A 14,858-nucleotide genomic window follows, 5' to 3' on the forward strand; every position below is an offset into this window, starting at 1 on the left:
ACCTCATTTGCCCTCTCCATTCCATATGTCTTCAGTAACTTTTCAATTTTTTCCTTCTGACTCAGAGAGTAGACGCCCTCTTCATTTCTCTGAACCTCTACTCCTAAGTAATTCTGAATCTCTCCCAAATACTTCAGTTTGTATTTGTTACCTAGGCTGTTTATAAACCAAGACCCTTGTTTTAGTGCAGTTGTTATTAGACAGATATCATCAACATACAGAAGTAAATAACAAACACTTCCTTGCACGATTGCTGAATATAAACAGGAATCAGCCAGGCTTTGTTTGAATCCCATCTTTTTCAAAGTTGTGTCTATGCATTCATGCCATAGACGTGCACTTTAGTGTAAACCATATAGTGCCCTTTGCAGCTTTAACACTATGCTGTCTTTTTCCAGCTCATAACCTGGTATTTGCTGTAAATACACCTCAGTGTCAATAGGAGCATTTAGATATGCTGAGGCAACATCAAAATGATTAACTTTTAACCCCTCAGACTTGCCATTGCTAAAACTGATTTTACTGTTTCAGCCTTTGCTCTTGGGGCAAACACTTCATCATAATGTATCATTTTCCTTTGTGTAAAGCCCCTTGCAACCAGCCTGGATTTCCTCTGACAACTACCATCAGCCAGCTTTTTCACTTTAAAAACCCACTTACAGCTTATGGGCTTTTTACCTTCAGGCAATTCTGTAGGTGTCAGCATTGCCCTTGAGCCAGTGTCACCAACTAGACTCATCCACTTCAGCCCCAACTGAGCTAGGCGAGCTGGGTAGCACTTCCAGAGACCACCTTCTGTACAGGAACAGGTCAAAGTGCTGTGGACTCACAGCTTTGAGTTGTGAGCACCAGATTCACTTCCACAAGAAGACAGTCGTCGCACAGCAGAGTATAGCAAAGTACAGCAGAGCATAAATGACTCGGAGAACAGCTCTGTAGAATATCTTCTTTATTCTATCTACAACTATAATACACAACTATATACGGAGCTAAATGAGATCTAAACGAAAATGAATGCTGAACTGCACTGAGTGTCTGCAGCTGCTCTTAGCAGCAACCTTATCTATACACACGATCTCTCTCTAACACTCAGTCTCTCTCTCCGACACTTTGATGTGAGGCTGGAGCGGAATAAATAGAGAGCAAAAACCGCCCCCTCCTCTCTGGAGAATCAGCAGAGAACATCAGCAGATTCTTGGATATGGGAGGGGTGAAATCTCCTCAGTAGGTACAAACACATTGTTATTTAGCAGAGAGTTATACTCTGCCTGCATTGCCTTTAATCACACCTCTTTCTCTAGAGTAGGTAACTCTTGCACTTCTTCAACGTTTGCTGGCTCAGTTACACAAACCTGGTTTATGGTGGCTGGGAACCCATAACGGGCTGGAGGTTGGCCTTTATTACTTCTTTCAGACCTCCTTGGTTCATTAATCTCACCCCCTGGGCTACCTTCAGGACTGCTTTTGGGGTGGATTGACTCTGGAGATTTACCTCCTCCTGTCCCTGTTGCACTTTCTCCCCCCCCCCCGCTCCATGCTAGCAGCTGGAGAAAAATGCTCAGTCTTTACCTCCTCCCTTTCAATTTCTCTGGGAGAGCTGCCAATTCTTAGCTTTCTTTCAACGGCCTTATCAGGTACACTTGGCAGTAAAACTTTTTCTGGCAGCAGGTTTGCATGTATCTTGGGCCAATTTCTTTGCTCATTAAAGCTGGCTGACCAACTATAACTCAAAAGATTTTTATCATCTTCAAACCTGTAGGCTTTTGTACCGCTTTCATACCCAAGAAATAGCAACTGCTGTGCCCTTTTCCCACCTTTTCTACGGTTTTTTTTACAGGTATGTCAACCCATGCCTTTGTCCCAAAGATTCTCAAATGTTGCAAACTGGGACTTTTGTTATAGAGAATCTTATAGACCACAAACAATTTCCAATATAATTCACTGTCTTAATACTCTCAGCCCTGTATTTAATTGGAAGATTTGCATCTGCCAGCAATGCTTTCAATTGTGTCTGCAAGACACCTCTCCTACGCTCTGCTACTCCATTCTCCTGAGGAGTCGCCACATTGGTAAGCCTATGTTCAATCCCTTGGGATCGCAACCAGTTTCTTAGGGAGCTTGCCATAAATTCTCCTCCCCTGTCTGTCTGAATAGAGCACACCTTTTGGCCAAGTTGTCTTTCTATCCTTCTTACCCAGAACTTCAAAGTTTGGGCAACATCAGATTTTTGCTTTAATGGATAGACCCAGCCAAATCTAGAATAGTCATCCACTAGGATCAAACAATACTTGTTGCAGGAGACACTTGGTGGAAAAGGACCAGTTACATCAGCATGATCCAACTCCAGTGGTTTTTGTTTGTTTGTTTCTCTCTGGCTTGCTCTTGCTACTGGGCAAGCCCTGCGTTTAACCTCCTTGCAGATATTGCAGTCTAAGTAATTATCACAACTTTTAATGTTTTTCATCGCCCCACACAAGTCCAATGTTTTGTTCAGCACCTTAAAGCTGGCATGAGCCAGACGCCTGTGCAGCAGATGAATACACATATCATGGGTCGGGACATTTTGCACATTCGCAACCTTAGACTCACACTGCAGTACATACATATTAGTTCTAAGGTTAGCATTTGCCAATACTGCCCCATTTTGCTTTATCTGGCACTGATCTCCCACAAAGTTTACTTCAAAGCCTGCTTTTGCTAAGTCAGGAATACTCAGGAGATTGTTTTGCAAACTAGGCACACACAACACATTCCTGAATGTGTGTCCCAGCTGTGGGAACACAATCTCCCCCTCACAGGCTATATTAGCTTTCTGGCCTGAGGCAAGACTTACATGCCCTAGCATCAGTTAGCAATGCTTTTCTTTTACAAAAAGTTTGAGAAGCTCCGCTGTCCAGAACCCACAGCTCTTCATTTTCTTGGCCATCTGCAGACACCCAAGCGTTAGACTCTCTCTGCTGCCTCCTGTGCTTCTGCTGTTTTTGTTGTTTCCTCGGGCAGTCCCGAAGCAGATGTCCACTGGACTTGCAGCAAAAACACCTTTTTACTTTGTTGACCACCAGCTGGTCTGCAGCAGCTCCTCCTGGTTGTTTCTCCGGCTCCCGACACCTCTGCTCTGCCCGGCTGTTGTTCCCTCTGGGATGCTCCAACAGCTGGGCTGAGGTCATCTTTCACTCTGAATGCCTGTTCTCCTCTGCATACAACCGTCCGGTAACGTATTCCAGAGTCAGCTTATCAGTCTCTACCGACTCGAGGGAATTGACCAGCATATCATAGCTGTCATCAAGGGAACTCAGGACTATAAAGACTTTGTCCTCTTCCCCCACAGGCCTCCCTCTTAAGACTAGCTCCTGGAAACAGCCTGTTAGGAATTTTAGGTGGTTCACCAGGGAGTCCCCCGGTGTCTTCCGACACCGGTACGTTCTCCTGGTCAGTGTTATCAGCGAGCCAGCTGTCTCTCGCACATGGACAGCCTTGAGCGCATTCCACGCCTCACTTGCCGTCACCTTATCAGCTACATAGATTAGCTGGCTGTCGTCCACTCCAAGGATGATCGTAGCCAAGGCTTTCTCATCCTTTTCATCCTCCTCAGGGGGCTGCGGTGGATCTTCCACCACTTTCCAAAGGCCCTCACGCTTGAGGAAGTGTTGCATGCGGACTGACCAGATCCTGCCTGGGGCCATCAGCTTCTCCAGCAACACGCCAGCTCTGGACTGCTCCATCCCTGCAGCTCCCCTCCAGCACCCACGGCTAGATAACTGCCACCTGTACTCATGCGCAGCGGAAGCGTGCTGGGCCCATAACCCTGTCATGAATTCCTCGCGGCGCTTTTAGCAGAATGCTCAGAGTCCCGGGTTCTTTAGTGCAGTATTCATTATTGCGAGCTAAATATATATACAAATATCTACAGAAGCAGTTCATATAATCAGACAGAGTACCTGCTCCTGGAGGCAAAAGAAGACTCCACACTCATCTACACCACTCCACCACTATTGGACAGGCTTCCCTTTTAAACCAGTGACAGCCAATCACATTACTGTGGGGTGCCACAAAAGAGAAACCCTCTCCCAATTTCAGTCATGGGGGGAGGGTGGGGAAACCCGTAAGAGGCTGTGGGTGCAGGTATTAGTTCTCTTAAAAAGTGGGAAGAGCCTAGGGTCAGCGTATCCAGGACAAAAGTGTGTCATGAGAATGAAAGACGAGGCTGCTGGGTTAGACCAGCAGCCTGCATAGTCCAGCATCCTTATCTCACAGTGGCCAACCAGATGCCCATGGGAAACTGGAAAGCAGAATTCAAACACAGAGCCCTCTCCCCTTCCTGTGGTTTCCAGCAACTGGTATTCAGAATCATTCTGGCCTCCAACAGTGGAGGCAGAGCAATTAGGACATGCTGAACTTGTCAACTTTCAAATTCCCCAAATGAGGAGTACTAAAGAGTTGTAATAGGGACTAAACTAACTAAAGAGTTAACTAACTAAAGACTAAACTAACTAAAGAGTTGTAATAGTGGGTTAAACCACTGTGCCACTTGGGCTTGCCAATTGGAAGGTCGGCGGTTAGAATCCCTGCGACAGGGTGAGCTCCCGTTGTTCGGTCCCAGCTCCTACCCACCAAGCAGTTCAAAAGCACACAGTGCAAGTAAATAATAATAATAATAGTAATAATTTATTTATATCCCACCCTCCCCAGCCGAAGCCAGTACTGGTCCGGCTGGAAGGTAAACGGCTGTCAGGGGCTCAGGAGCAGAGGCACAGGAGAGGGAGGAAATGGAGAGCGAAGGGGAGGAATCCGAGGGGAGCGCAGGCGATGACAGTGGTCCGAGGAATTCCCTGAGTCTCTCCAGCGAATCGGAAGATTCACAGAAGGGGGTGCCGATGGCCAGGGCAAGGGGGGTGCCAAGGGGGATACCCCAGAAGGAAGGGGCCAGCGGGGACTCCCAAAGCAGCAGTTGGAAATCAGGACCAGCTTCCCTACCAGAGCGCAGTGGGGGGGAGGAGTCCCAGGTATCGGGACCAGTGTGCTCACCACCAGCGAGAGGAGATGAGTCAGGATTGACCACGCCTCCATCGGAGAGTGCGGAAACGGACAAGAGGAAGGTTGCCGGCTGGGCGCGCGCGCCAAGTTCAAAAGTACAGGCGAGCGGCACAGCAGGTAACCCGGATAGGGAACCAGGTCCTAAAGCCCGCCGGAAGGAGGGACAAGAGTCAGGGGGGTCAGCGTCAGAAGAGTCCAGAAAGGAGGAAACCCCGGGGGGCAGACGGACCCAGAGGAGGAAAGAACAACGGAAGAGGTGGAGTAAGGCTAGAGTCTTAAACTGGTGTATAGGGGGCGGGGACTCAGACGGAGCTTCGCCGGTCTAGGTTCTAAGACGTAGAGCTGCACGCTGCGGCTTGGAAATGGAAACTGAACTTCAATAAAGACTTTTGTACATTATCACAGACTGGCGTTGGTCCTCTGTGAGCTGGGACCTAGAGGCAGCTCTGACAACGGCGTTTCCGTGTGCTGCTCTGGTTTCTCCAGAAGCGGCTTAGTCATGCTGGCCACATGACCTGGAGAAACTGTCTGCGGAAGCGGACAAATGCCGGCTCCCTCGGCCTTAAAGCGAGATGAGCTTTAAGCCCAGAGTAGTTTGCGACTGGACTTAATTGTCAGGGGTCCCTTTACCTTTACCTTTAAAGAGTTGTAACATGGCTTGGGAATTCAGAAGATGGGTAAAATTGCATACAAACTGTAATGGGAATTGGGGTTGCTTGTGCGTAAATTCCAAACTGCTCCAAGCTGGTTGTATAGCTGAACCTTTCCCCGGTTTGACAGCCCTAACAGCGCGACTGTCTCAGTCACTGGCAGAATCCGTCAGTGGGCGTTTCCTGAACTTCTTCCAACATAAGAATTCCTTAACAGCAAGTCTCCGCCTCGCTTCTCTGCGCGGAAGCCTTCTGCGCAGAGTGGGCGTGCCAATCGGTGGTCCTGCGCTCTCCCCACTGATCTCACTGGAAGAGTCTCGGAGCCTTCCCTCCGAAGTACTCCCAGCCTCTCCTTTCTTCCTGGTGTCACCTTGGTTTCCTTCCCCAGCGGAAGCTCTCTCTCTCTCCTTGCTAGTTCCCTCTCCGGCATCATTGGGGAGCCTTACCTCTCCACTCGGCTCCGATGGCAGTTCCCTGACATCCACCTTCCTCCCAGGGCCCTCCTCCTCCGCCGTCCGTTCCTTGGATGGTGATGCGGGGAACCCCTGGAAGGAGCTACCCCTCCCTCTAATGATTCAAACACTGCTCTCCACCTGCTGCTGTCTCTTTCCACTGCCCAATCTCCCCAGTCGGATTCCTCTCCCTCGGATAACCCCCCTTCCTCCTCTTCGGAGGCGGGAAATCCCACAAACTCTTCTTCATCATCCGTGGGACCAAATTGCTCCACCCAGAACCTCCCTAGTGGTTTGGGCTTCCTTGGGAACCTGTGATGAAACTCCTCCTGCAGATACTCATCCCTGATCTCTTCTGCTGGAACCCAGGTGTTCTCCGATTCCGACTCCCCCTCCCAAGCCACCAAATATTCCACTCGCCTCCCTCTCCACCTTGAATCGAGAATTTCAGCTGCATGACCACTGAGTTCCCTTTCCTCCATCTGTGGATGCAGGGGTGTTTCTCTTTCTTGTCCCAGAAATTCCCTCCCCTCCCTGTACGGTGAGAGTAAGGACCTGTGGAACACCGGGTGCAGTTTCATGTTGGAGGGCAATTTGAGTCTAAAGGTCACTGGATTCACCTGTTGGGTTACCTCGAAAGGTCCCAATCGCATTGGCCGTAATTTCTTACACCCCCCTTTGAACGGTAACCCTTGGGTAGACAACCACACCTGGTCCCCCACTCTTATAGTTTCCCCTTCTCTGTGGTGCTTGTCAGCCTGCCTTTTGTACGCTTCTTTTGCCCTTTCCAGGTTAACCTTAAGTTGTTGGTGTAAAGCCTCCATTTCTTCCACAAATTGTTCAGCCGCCTGTACACTCCACCTTCCCTCCCCCTCCCCTGGGAAGGCCCTGGGATGACACCCGTAATTGGCCATGAATGGACTCATCCCCGTGGACACATGTTCCGCGTTATTGTATGCAAATTCAGCCAGCGCTAGTTTGTCCACCCAATCGTTCTCTCTTTCGTTGACGTAGCAGCGTAGGTACTGTTGAAGTATGCTATTAGCTCTTTCTGCTTGTCCGTTGGTCTCTGGGTGTCTGGCTGTCGAGAAGCTCACCTCGACGTCCAGCAGGCTCATCAGCTTCCTCCAGAATCTGGAAGTAAATTGCCTGCCTCTGTCAGACAAAACCCTCAAGGGGGCGCCATGCAACCTGAAAACATGATCTACAAACAGCCTAGCTGTTTCCTCTGCTGTCACTGCATGAGAGCAAGCAATAAAATGGCACATTTTGGTCATCAAGTCAACTACCACCATTACTGCCATTTTCCCCCTGGTCTTGGGTAAATCGGTCATAAAATCAATTGATACCACTTCCCATGGTTTCTCTGGTGTGCGTAAAGGCTCCAGTAACCCCGCGGGTGCTGCCCTCTCCCCTTTAGCTCGCTGACAGTGCGTATTCCCTCACATCTTCCCTCACCCTTGGCCACCAGAACTGCCTGGTGACAAGCAGCATTGTTTTGTGTTGACCGAAATGTCCGGCTGTGGGGTTGTCATGAAGTTGTTTGAGTATTCTTCTCCTCAAGTCCCCTTCGGGTATGTACAACGCACCCTTATAGTACAAAGCCCCCTCCTTTACCTCAAAACCCCCCTGATTTTCTTCTGCATCTCAGATCTCCCTGATTTTGGTTTGGGCGTACTGGTCTTCCCTCATCAACCCGGCTAGTTCTTGTCTCCCTACCAACACTCCCCCACACACCCATCGGTCCTCGGGTATGACATGACGTACTTCCGGCACTCCCTCTCCCTCCAAGTACTCGGGTTTGCGGGAGAGAGCATCTGCTCTGACGTTTTCCTTCCCAGGCATGTACCTAATCTCAAAATAAAACTTGGAAAACTCCTGTGCCCACCGCACCTGTATTTGGTTCAGGACTCGCGCAGTCCTCCAATATTCCAGGTTCTTATGGTCCGTACACACATGGATCTTGTGCTGTGCACCTATTAGAAAATGTCTCCAGCTGCGAAAAGCCTCGTGAATTGCCAGCAGCTCCCGATCATACACCGTGTAGTTTTGTTCTGACTTGTTCAGCTTCCTTGAGAAAAAGGCGCACGGCTTCCACACTCCCCGATTTCCCGGCTGGAGCAATACGGCTCCCACCGCTCTGTCTGACACGTCCGTCTCCAGCCTCATCGGCTTCTGCAGATCCACGTGTAAGAGTTGCTCTTCCGAAGAGAACACCCTCTTTAGCTTTTCAAAGGACTGCTGAGCCTCTTCCGTCCATTCAAACTTCTTCTTGCTGCTGAGGCAATCGGTTATGGGTGCCGTTAAATGGGCGAAGTTCTTGATGAACTTCCTATAGAAGTTTCCAAACCCCAGGAACCTCTGTACGTCCTTCTGGTTCTTGGGAGTCTTCCATTCTAGCACTGCCTGCACCTTGCCTGGGTCCATGGCTAAGCCTTTGTCCGACAACCTGTAACCCAGGAACTCCACCTCTCGAGCGTGGAATTGGCACTTCTCCAGTTTGACCCACAGCTGGTGCTCCTGCAGTCTTTTCAGCACTTCCCTGACATCCTTTACATGCTGCTCTTCGTTCTCCAAGTAGATTAGCACGTCGTCCAAGAAAGCCACGCAATTCTTGTACAGCAGGGACCCTAGCACGTGGTGCATGAAAGCTTGAAATGTGCTTGAGCCTGATTGTAATCCGAAAGGCATAACTAAGTACTCAAAGGCCCCCAGAGGAGTGAACATGGTGGTTGTGATGGGATGATGAGCTGCTTGTGCGTAAAATGCAAGTCCCTCAGAGTTTGATCAGGTTTTCAAACCTCTGCCTGTGACGGAGCCCCTCCGGCATGGCTGCGTCAATCGCTAGTAGAATCCGAAAGTGGTTGCTTTCGGAATCGTTTCCAACATAAAAGCTCTTTAACGGAAACACGTCTTCTGGACTCTCGGCGTGACAGTTTCCGGCGAGGAGTGGGTGTCCCTATAGGAGGTCCTGAGACCTCCCCACTGTTTTCGCTGGAAGCGTCTCTGAGCCATCCCTCCGACTCACTTTCCCTTGGAGTTCTTGCTCGCCCTCTACTGGTTCCCTCTTCCGCTGCTACTTCTCTCTCAACCTCAATGAGCCTTTGCACCTCCGGTTCTTCTGATGGCAGTTCCCTGACAGTGGTTTTCCATTCATCCCCCTCCCTCATCCTTATCAAATTGTATGCCCCTCGAAGGTCCAACTTGGTAAACACCTTCCCTTTCCTTACCCTGGTCAAAATGTCGTCAATTCTGGGCATTGGGAAGGTCACTGGTTCCGACACCAGGTTCAAGGCCCGGTAATCTACGACCAACCTGGGCTCTTTGGAGTCTCTCTTGTCCACAAAGAACACTGGACTGCCACCCACCGCCCTAGATTCCCGTATGAAACCTCTCTTCAGGTTCTTGTCAATAAACTTCCGCAACTCCTGCATCTCCCTATCTGACATGGCGTACAGCTTACCCACTGGCAGCTGAGCCCCTGGGAGTAGGTTGATCTGACAGTCAAAGGGCCTGTGAGGGGGTAGCCTATGTGCCTCCTTCTCGCTGAAGACTTCTTCCAAGTCAGCGTACTGAGGTGGTACTCTCCCCTTCTCCCCTACCACCATCCCTGCCACCCTGGCTACTGCCATCCTCGGGGTTTCCCCCCCGTGGCAGTGCTCTACGCAGTGGGCTGACCCAAAGGTGACTGTCTGCTGGTGCCACCCTACTACTGGGTCGTGCAGTGCCAGCCAACTCATTCCCAGTATGATAGGTGGTCCTGCTAATGTGGCTACGTGAAAGGCAATTGTCTCTGTGTGTCTGGAGACCGTCTTTTTCATGGGAGGGGTCTGGTGGGTTACTTCCCCCCCCAAGAGTTCTCTCCCATCAATGGTTGTTACTTGCAAGGGGTGTTCTAGAGGCACCACATGGAGCTGGTGTTCCAGCGCAAAATCCTTGCTAAAGAAGTTGCAAGAGCTGCCTGAATCCAGCAGTGCCTTCACCTTAATTGGGTGTCCGTTGGGGAGTTCTAGCACCACCTCTATGGCTATGGCTGCTGGTTTGGGAGGGTCTGGTTTGGGAGGGTCTGGTTTGGGCACTTCTACTGGTTGCTCGCCTGGCTGCTGTGCCCGCTTTCCTGCAGCCAAGCATTGCCGTTTCCCTGCTCCTTATCTCTTTCCTCCTCACTCCCAACTGCCCCCACCATTCCTTGCCACGCCTTTTTCTGAGGGCAGACTCTGGCAAAATGTCCCGGCTACTGGCAGAGGAAACACTTCTTATTCGCTTTCCCCTCCTTCTTACGAACCTCACTGGAGTTTGAAACCCACCGCACGCGCACTCCTCCAATCTCCATTGGTTCCACGGGCGGCGCGGTTGGCTCTGGCACGTCCGGAATGCGGTTGTCATACCAACGCTCTGCTCTCCCTTCCCGCCTTTCCAGAGCGCGCGTCTCTTGCCGTACTCCCACAGCAAGTGCCATCTTGGTCAGCTGGTCCATCGATTCCGGACGGGGTGAGCGGGAAAGTTCATCTCTCACCCAAGGGGATAAGCCTTCCTCAAATAACATTTGCACTGGTTCTGAACTCAGTTCCCAACCAAGTTTATGGATCAGCATCGCAAATCGCGACCAGTACTCTCTCACTGACTGGTTCCCTTGTTTGCACCCCATCAGTTCTTTGCGGGTCACGCTTTGCTCCCATCACTCGAGAACATATGGTCCATGGTGCTAAAAAACTTTCTCAAATCCTTCAAGGCAGCATTCTCCGCCGACATTAAGGGTCTGACCCACTCTCGGGCCCTCCCTTCCAGGTGCCCTACCACAAAAGCGACCCTTCCCCCATCGTCTACAAAGTCATCATACTGCAGGTCCAGCACATACTGCACTTCTGTCTTAAATGCATTATAATCTCTGGGATTGCCCCCAAACTTCTGCACTAGTCCTGGTACCTTCCTTGCGATGCGAGTGGGCTTCCCCTGGGCATCCTGAGTCCGCCTTTCATCCAGCCACGCCGCTAGTAGAGCCAGTTGCTGTTCCAAATCTCTGTTTCTCTCCTCCAGAGTTGGTCCTCCTCTGGCCCCCTCTCCAGCGCCGGCTCCTCCGGTTTGACTCATGATGCTGCCTCTGCTGCTCTGCGCACAAGCAACTTAGAGGACTGACGGATTGCTGTAATGGGAATTGGGGTTGCTTGTGCATTTTTTCCAAACTGCTCCAAGCTGGTTGTATAGCTGAACCTTTCCCCAGTTTGACAGCCCTGACAGCGCGACTGTCTCAGTCACTGGCAGAATCCGTCAGTGGGCGTTTCCTGAACTTCTTCCAACATAAGAATTCCTTAACAGCAAGTCTCCGCCTAGCTTCTCTGCGCGGAAGCCTTCTGCGCAGAGTGGGCGTGCCAAGCGGTGGTCCTGCGCTCTCCCCACTGATCTCACTGGAAGAGTCTCGGAGCCTTCCCTCCGAAGTACTCCCAGCCTCTCCTTTCTTCCTGGTGTCACCTTGGTTTCCTTCCCCAGCGGAAGCTCTCTCTCTCTCCTTGCTAGTTCCCTCTCCGGCATCATTGGGGAGCCTTACCTCTCCACTCGGCTCCGATGGCAGTTCCCTGACACAAACCATTAAAACAATTGCCTAGTACTTGCAATCTATTATTATTCAGTATTACCCGACATTTTCAGACGTTAAAATTGAAATTCTTTGGTTTTCCAAAAGCAGTTGATGTAGCTGGTGGGGTCTCCACCCTATGACTCACCCAAACCTTCCCCAACCCTTAGAACGCCCTCTATAGATACTATGGACTCAAGCTGCGGGATTCCAGGAGCGCAGAGACAGTCCACCAGTACCTGCACTTACTCCTGACGTTGCCTCTCGAAGAGGAAGCAGACAGAGAGGTGAGTGAATGTGTGGGATGTCAGGGGGGAGGAGAGCCAGCAGGACTGGGATTGTGCTCACACGGAGACTCCACCTCCAGCCGTGTCCTGGAAGAGCCTCCTCCTTCTGAACCCTCCTGCTTCAAGCGCCTCCCCAGGCTGCTCCCCAGTGTCCCACCACCACAATCCAGGGTCCCCCACTCTTATTCATCCAGCCAGTCCCTGACATTACCCCACAGACCCCACCAGCCCTCTGTCCTGATTTCCGGATTGGTCTCTGCTCGTGACCTTCCTTCCTCCAAGGATTTCGTGCCCACCCAGTCACCCCCTCAAAGCCCCTTACAGGAGGAACCGCTTTTCAGCATTCAGATATCTGGGCAGATTTGTTTAGTTTTGGGTTAGATCAGAGCAGCCAACAAGTGGCCCTCAATGCCTTTCTTGGCAGCCCACAGCAACCTTGGAGGCACCCCTACACACCTGTAGGCCTTGCACCGCCTTCCCAAAGCTGGGTAAGGAGGTGCTGGGCTTGGGGAAGGAGGCAGGTGTGATCTGTCAGGGTCCTAGAGTCCTCAGTTAGCTCTTTGCCACCTTTGGCAAGAAGGTGGGAAGGCGCTAGGTCCCACCAGAGCCTCGTGCCTCCTTCCCAAAACCCAGCGCCTCACCTGCCTACCTTTGGGAAGGCAGCATGCGGGCCGGGGCGTGTGTGTCTGAACTACTCTTGTGGCCCACTTGGTATGAGAAATTGGAGCACCCTGGTTTAGATGGTGCATATTCCTGCTCTGGCGCCTTTGGGTGAGGGGTGGGTTACAAATACTTCCAGGGAATAAATGATGCATTTTAATGTGGTTGGGTGTTTAAGGAAGCCAAGAACTGTATACAAGATTTGAAAATGTCAGAATGCAAGGCAACCTTGCGTTGCAAGCTGCACATGAGTCTGGGAGGTGTCGTCTGGTCAGTTCACATCAGAATCCACAGACATATCGTTCTTCAAACCACCCCTATTATTATCCGGGATGAAAGGATCTGTTCAAATTGGTTCTCTAAGTGTCTCATTTCTCCATTCTTAAATTTGGTTCCCCACATTTTGCAGCAATCTGCTTACAGAATCACATTTATCCTCCATCCCTCATGATCAGCTTAGCTTAATGGTTGCCATCAATTTCATTTTAATTGATTTTAATTAATTTTTATAATGAAATGTTTTTAGAATGTTGTACTATTTTATTGTTGTTAGCTGCCCTAAGCCCGGCTTTGGCTGGGGAGGGCGGGATATAAATAAAATTTATTATTATTATTATTATCACTAATTGCAATCAAGAAAACATGTTTGACGTGCCTCATTCTCCCTAGGGAATTTCTGAGGCTATCGGTGTGGCTTCAAGCATCCATATTTCCCAGGCGCTGATGGCAGTGCGGGATTTTGGCCGCACAGCCATTGCAAGGATGACTGAGACGTCTGAGGTAAGGGTGTGAAGTGAGGAAGGAGCGCAGCAAGAGTGTAGGTCAGCCATCCCCAGCCTGGTGCCCCTTCCCCATCCGTGTGTTTTGAATTGGAACTCCCATCAGCCCCTGACAGCATGGCCAATGGTTAGACAAAGGTCCTGGCAAATTGGATCCTTAGCGGCTATTTACATCCACACCAAAGCACGTGAAGCAGCCTCTGGGTTCCTCTGATCTAGTAAAACAGAGCTGTGTTGGAAAAGAACGAATCCTGCCCCATTTCCAAATATGCTCTTTTTCAAGGGATGGGATCCTTACCATTCCAAAAAGGCAATTGGATCTGCTCATCCTCTCAGTATGGAAGCCAGACAGCTTCCTCTGTGGGTATGTCTCAGTCATCCTTCTGAAGTGGGCTCCAGCAGTCCTGTCTCTGTGGCTCCAGATCCTAGATCTGATCTGATCCCGTGGCTCAGTCAGTCAGTCAAACGGATTCGTTAGAAACCATTGGTCATCCCCCAAAGTACACTGACCCCTGTTTTTAGGTTGGCTGTCAGATGGTTGGTTGGCATTTATTCAATAGTGGAAGCTAATGGGGGACCCCCAAGGGTCATCTAGTCCAACCCCCTCCGATGCAGGAACCTCAGCTCAAGCATCCCTGAGAGATGGCCATCCAACCTCCAACGAAGGAGAGTCCACAACCTCCCAAGGGAGAGTGTTCTGCTGCCAGAAAGCTTTGAATGAAGAACCTCTTAGAGTTTGGAAGAGGGGACACCTCTCCAACTGAGGGGAGGGAGCAGAACCCAAGAGAGAAGGCAGGCGGCAGGCTGGGAGAGGCAGAGAGAAAGAGGGGAGAGGTTTCAGCTGCATCCCGGGGCAGGGCAGCTGCCCAAGTTGCTCTCGTGCAAGGGTTCTTCTGCTTACGGGAGTGCCTGCTGGCCCCATTCAACTATGTTCTAGAGTAGACCCATTGAATTTAATGAAGATGACTAAGTTAGGCTCATTCATTTCGACAGGTCTACTTGAAGCAAAGCATAGTTGAGTGTCACTCTCTGTGTTCACCTCCATGTATTTGTCAATTAAGCGAATTATTACAAAGGCATAGTAACTGTGTGCGGATCTAACAGTTCCATAACCTGAGGGGGCCTTGGGGTCATGTGCCCCCGACTCTCCAATTCTCCAACCCAGCTGGAAGGAGATCAGAACCTTTTCCTTCCACTTTCAGTTAACTTCCCTCAAGCTTCTGGTATCCGTTTTGCAACTGTGCTAGAGGAGAAGGGAGCAGGAGCCAATGAGTCCAAGGCTCATTCACACAATAATAAACCATAGTTTATCACAGAGGTAACCAAAATGGGGCCCTTCAGATGCTACAGACTGCAACTCCCATCCCTCCTGACCACTGGCCATGCTGGCTGAGGCTGATGGGAGCTAGAGGCCAACCTATTTT

General features: G+C 50.5%; 1 protein-coding gene across 1 annotated transcript in view; it reads left to right on the forward strand.

Annotated features, from left to right (window-relative positions):
• LOC309377267 (uncharacterized protein) overlaps positions 1-13,874 on the forward strand; it is a gene marked incomplete at both ends in the record, with an annotated part of 28,024 nt that extends 14,150 nt beyond the window's left edge. The window contains 3 exons of the mRNA XM_081924255.1: positions 11,879-11,995; positions 13,325-13,435; positions 13,857-13,874. Of these exons, the coding sequence (XP_081780381.1) occupies positions 11,879-11,995; positions 13,325-13,435; positions 13,857-13,874 (246 nt within the window). The remainder of the gene's footprint in view (positions 1-11,878; positions 11,996-13,324; positions 13,436-13,856) is intronic.
• Positions 13,875-14,858: the final 984 nt, after the last annotated feature.

This window comes from Podarcis melisellensis (assembly GCF_964234715.1).
Source record: "Podarcis melisellensis genome assembly, chromosome: 9".
Lineage (NCBI taxonomy): Eukaryota > Metazoa > Chordata > Lepidosauria > Squamata > Lacertidae > Podarcis > Podarcis melisellensis.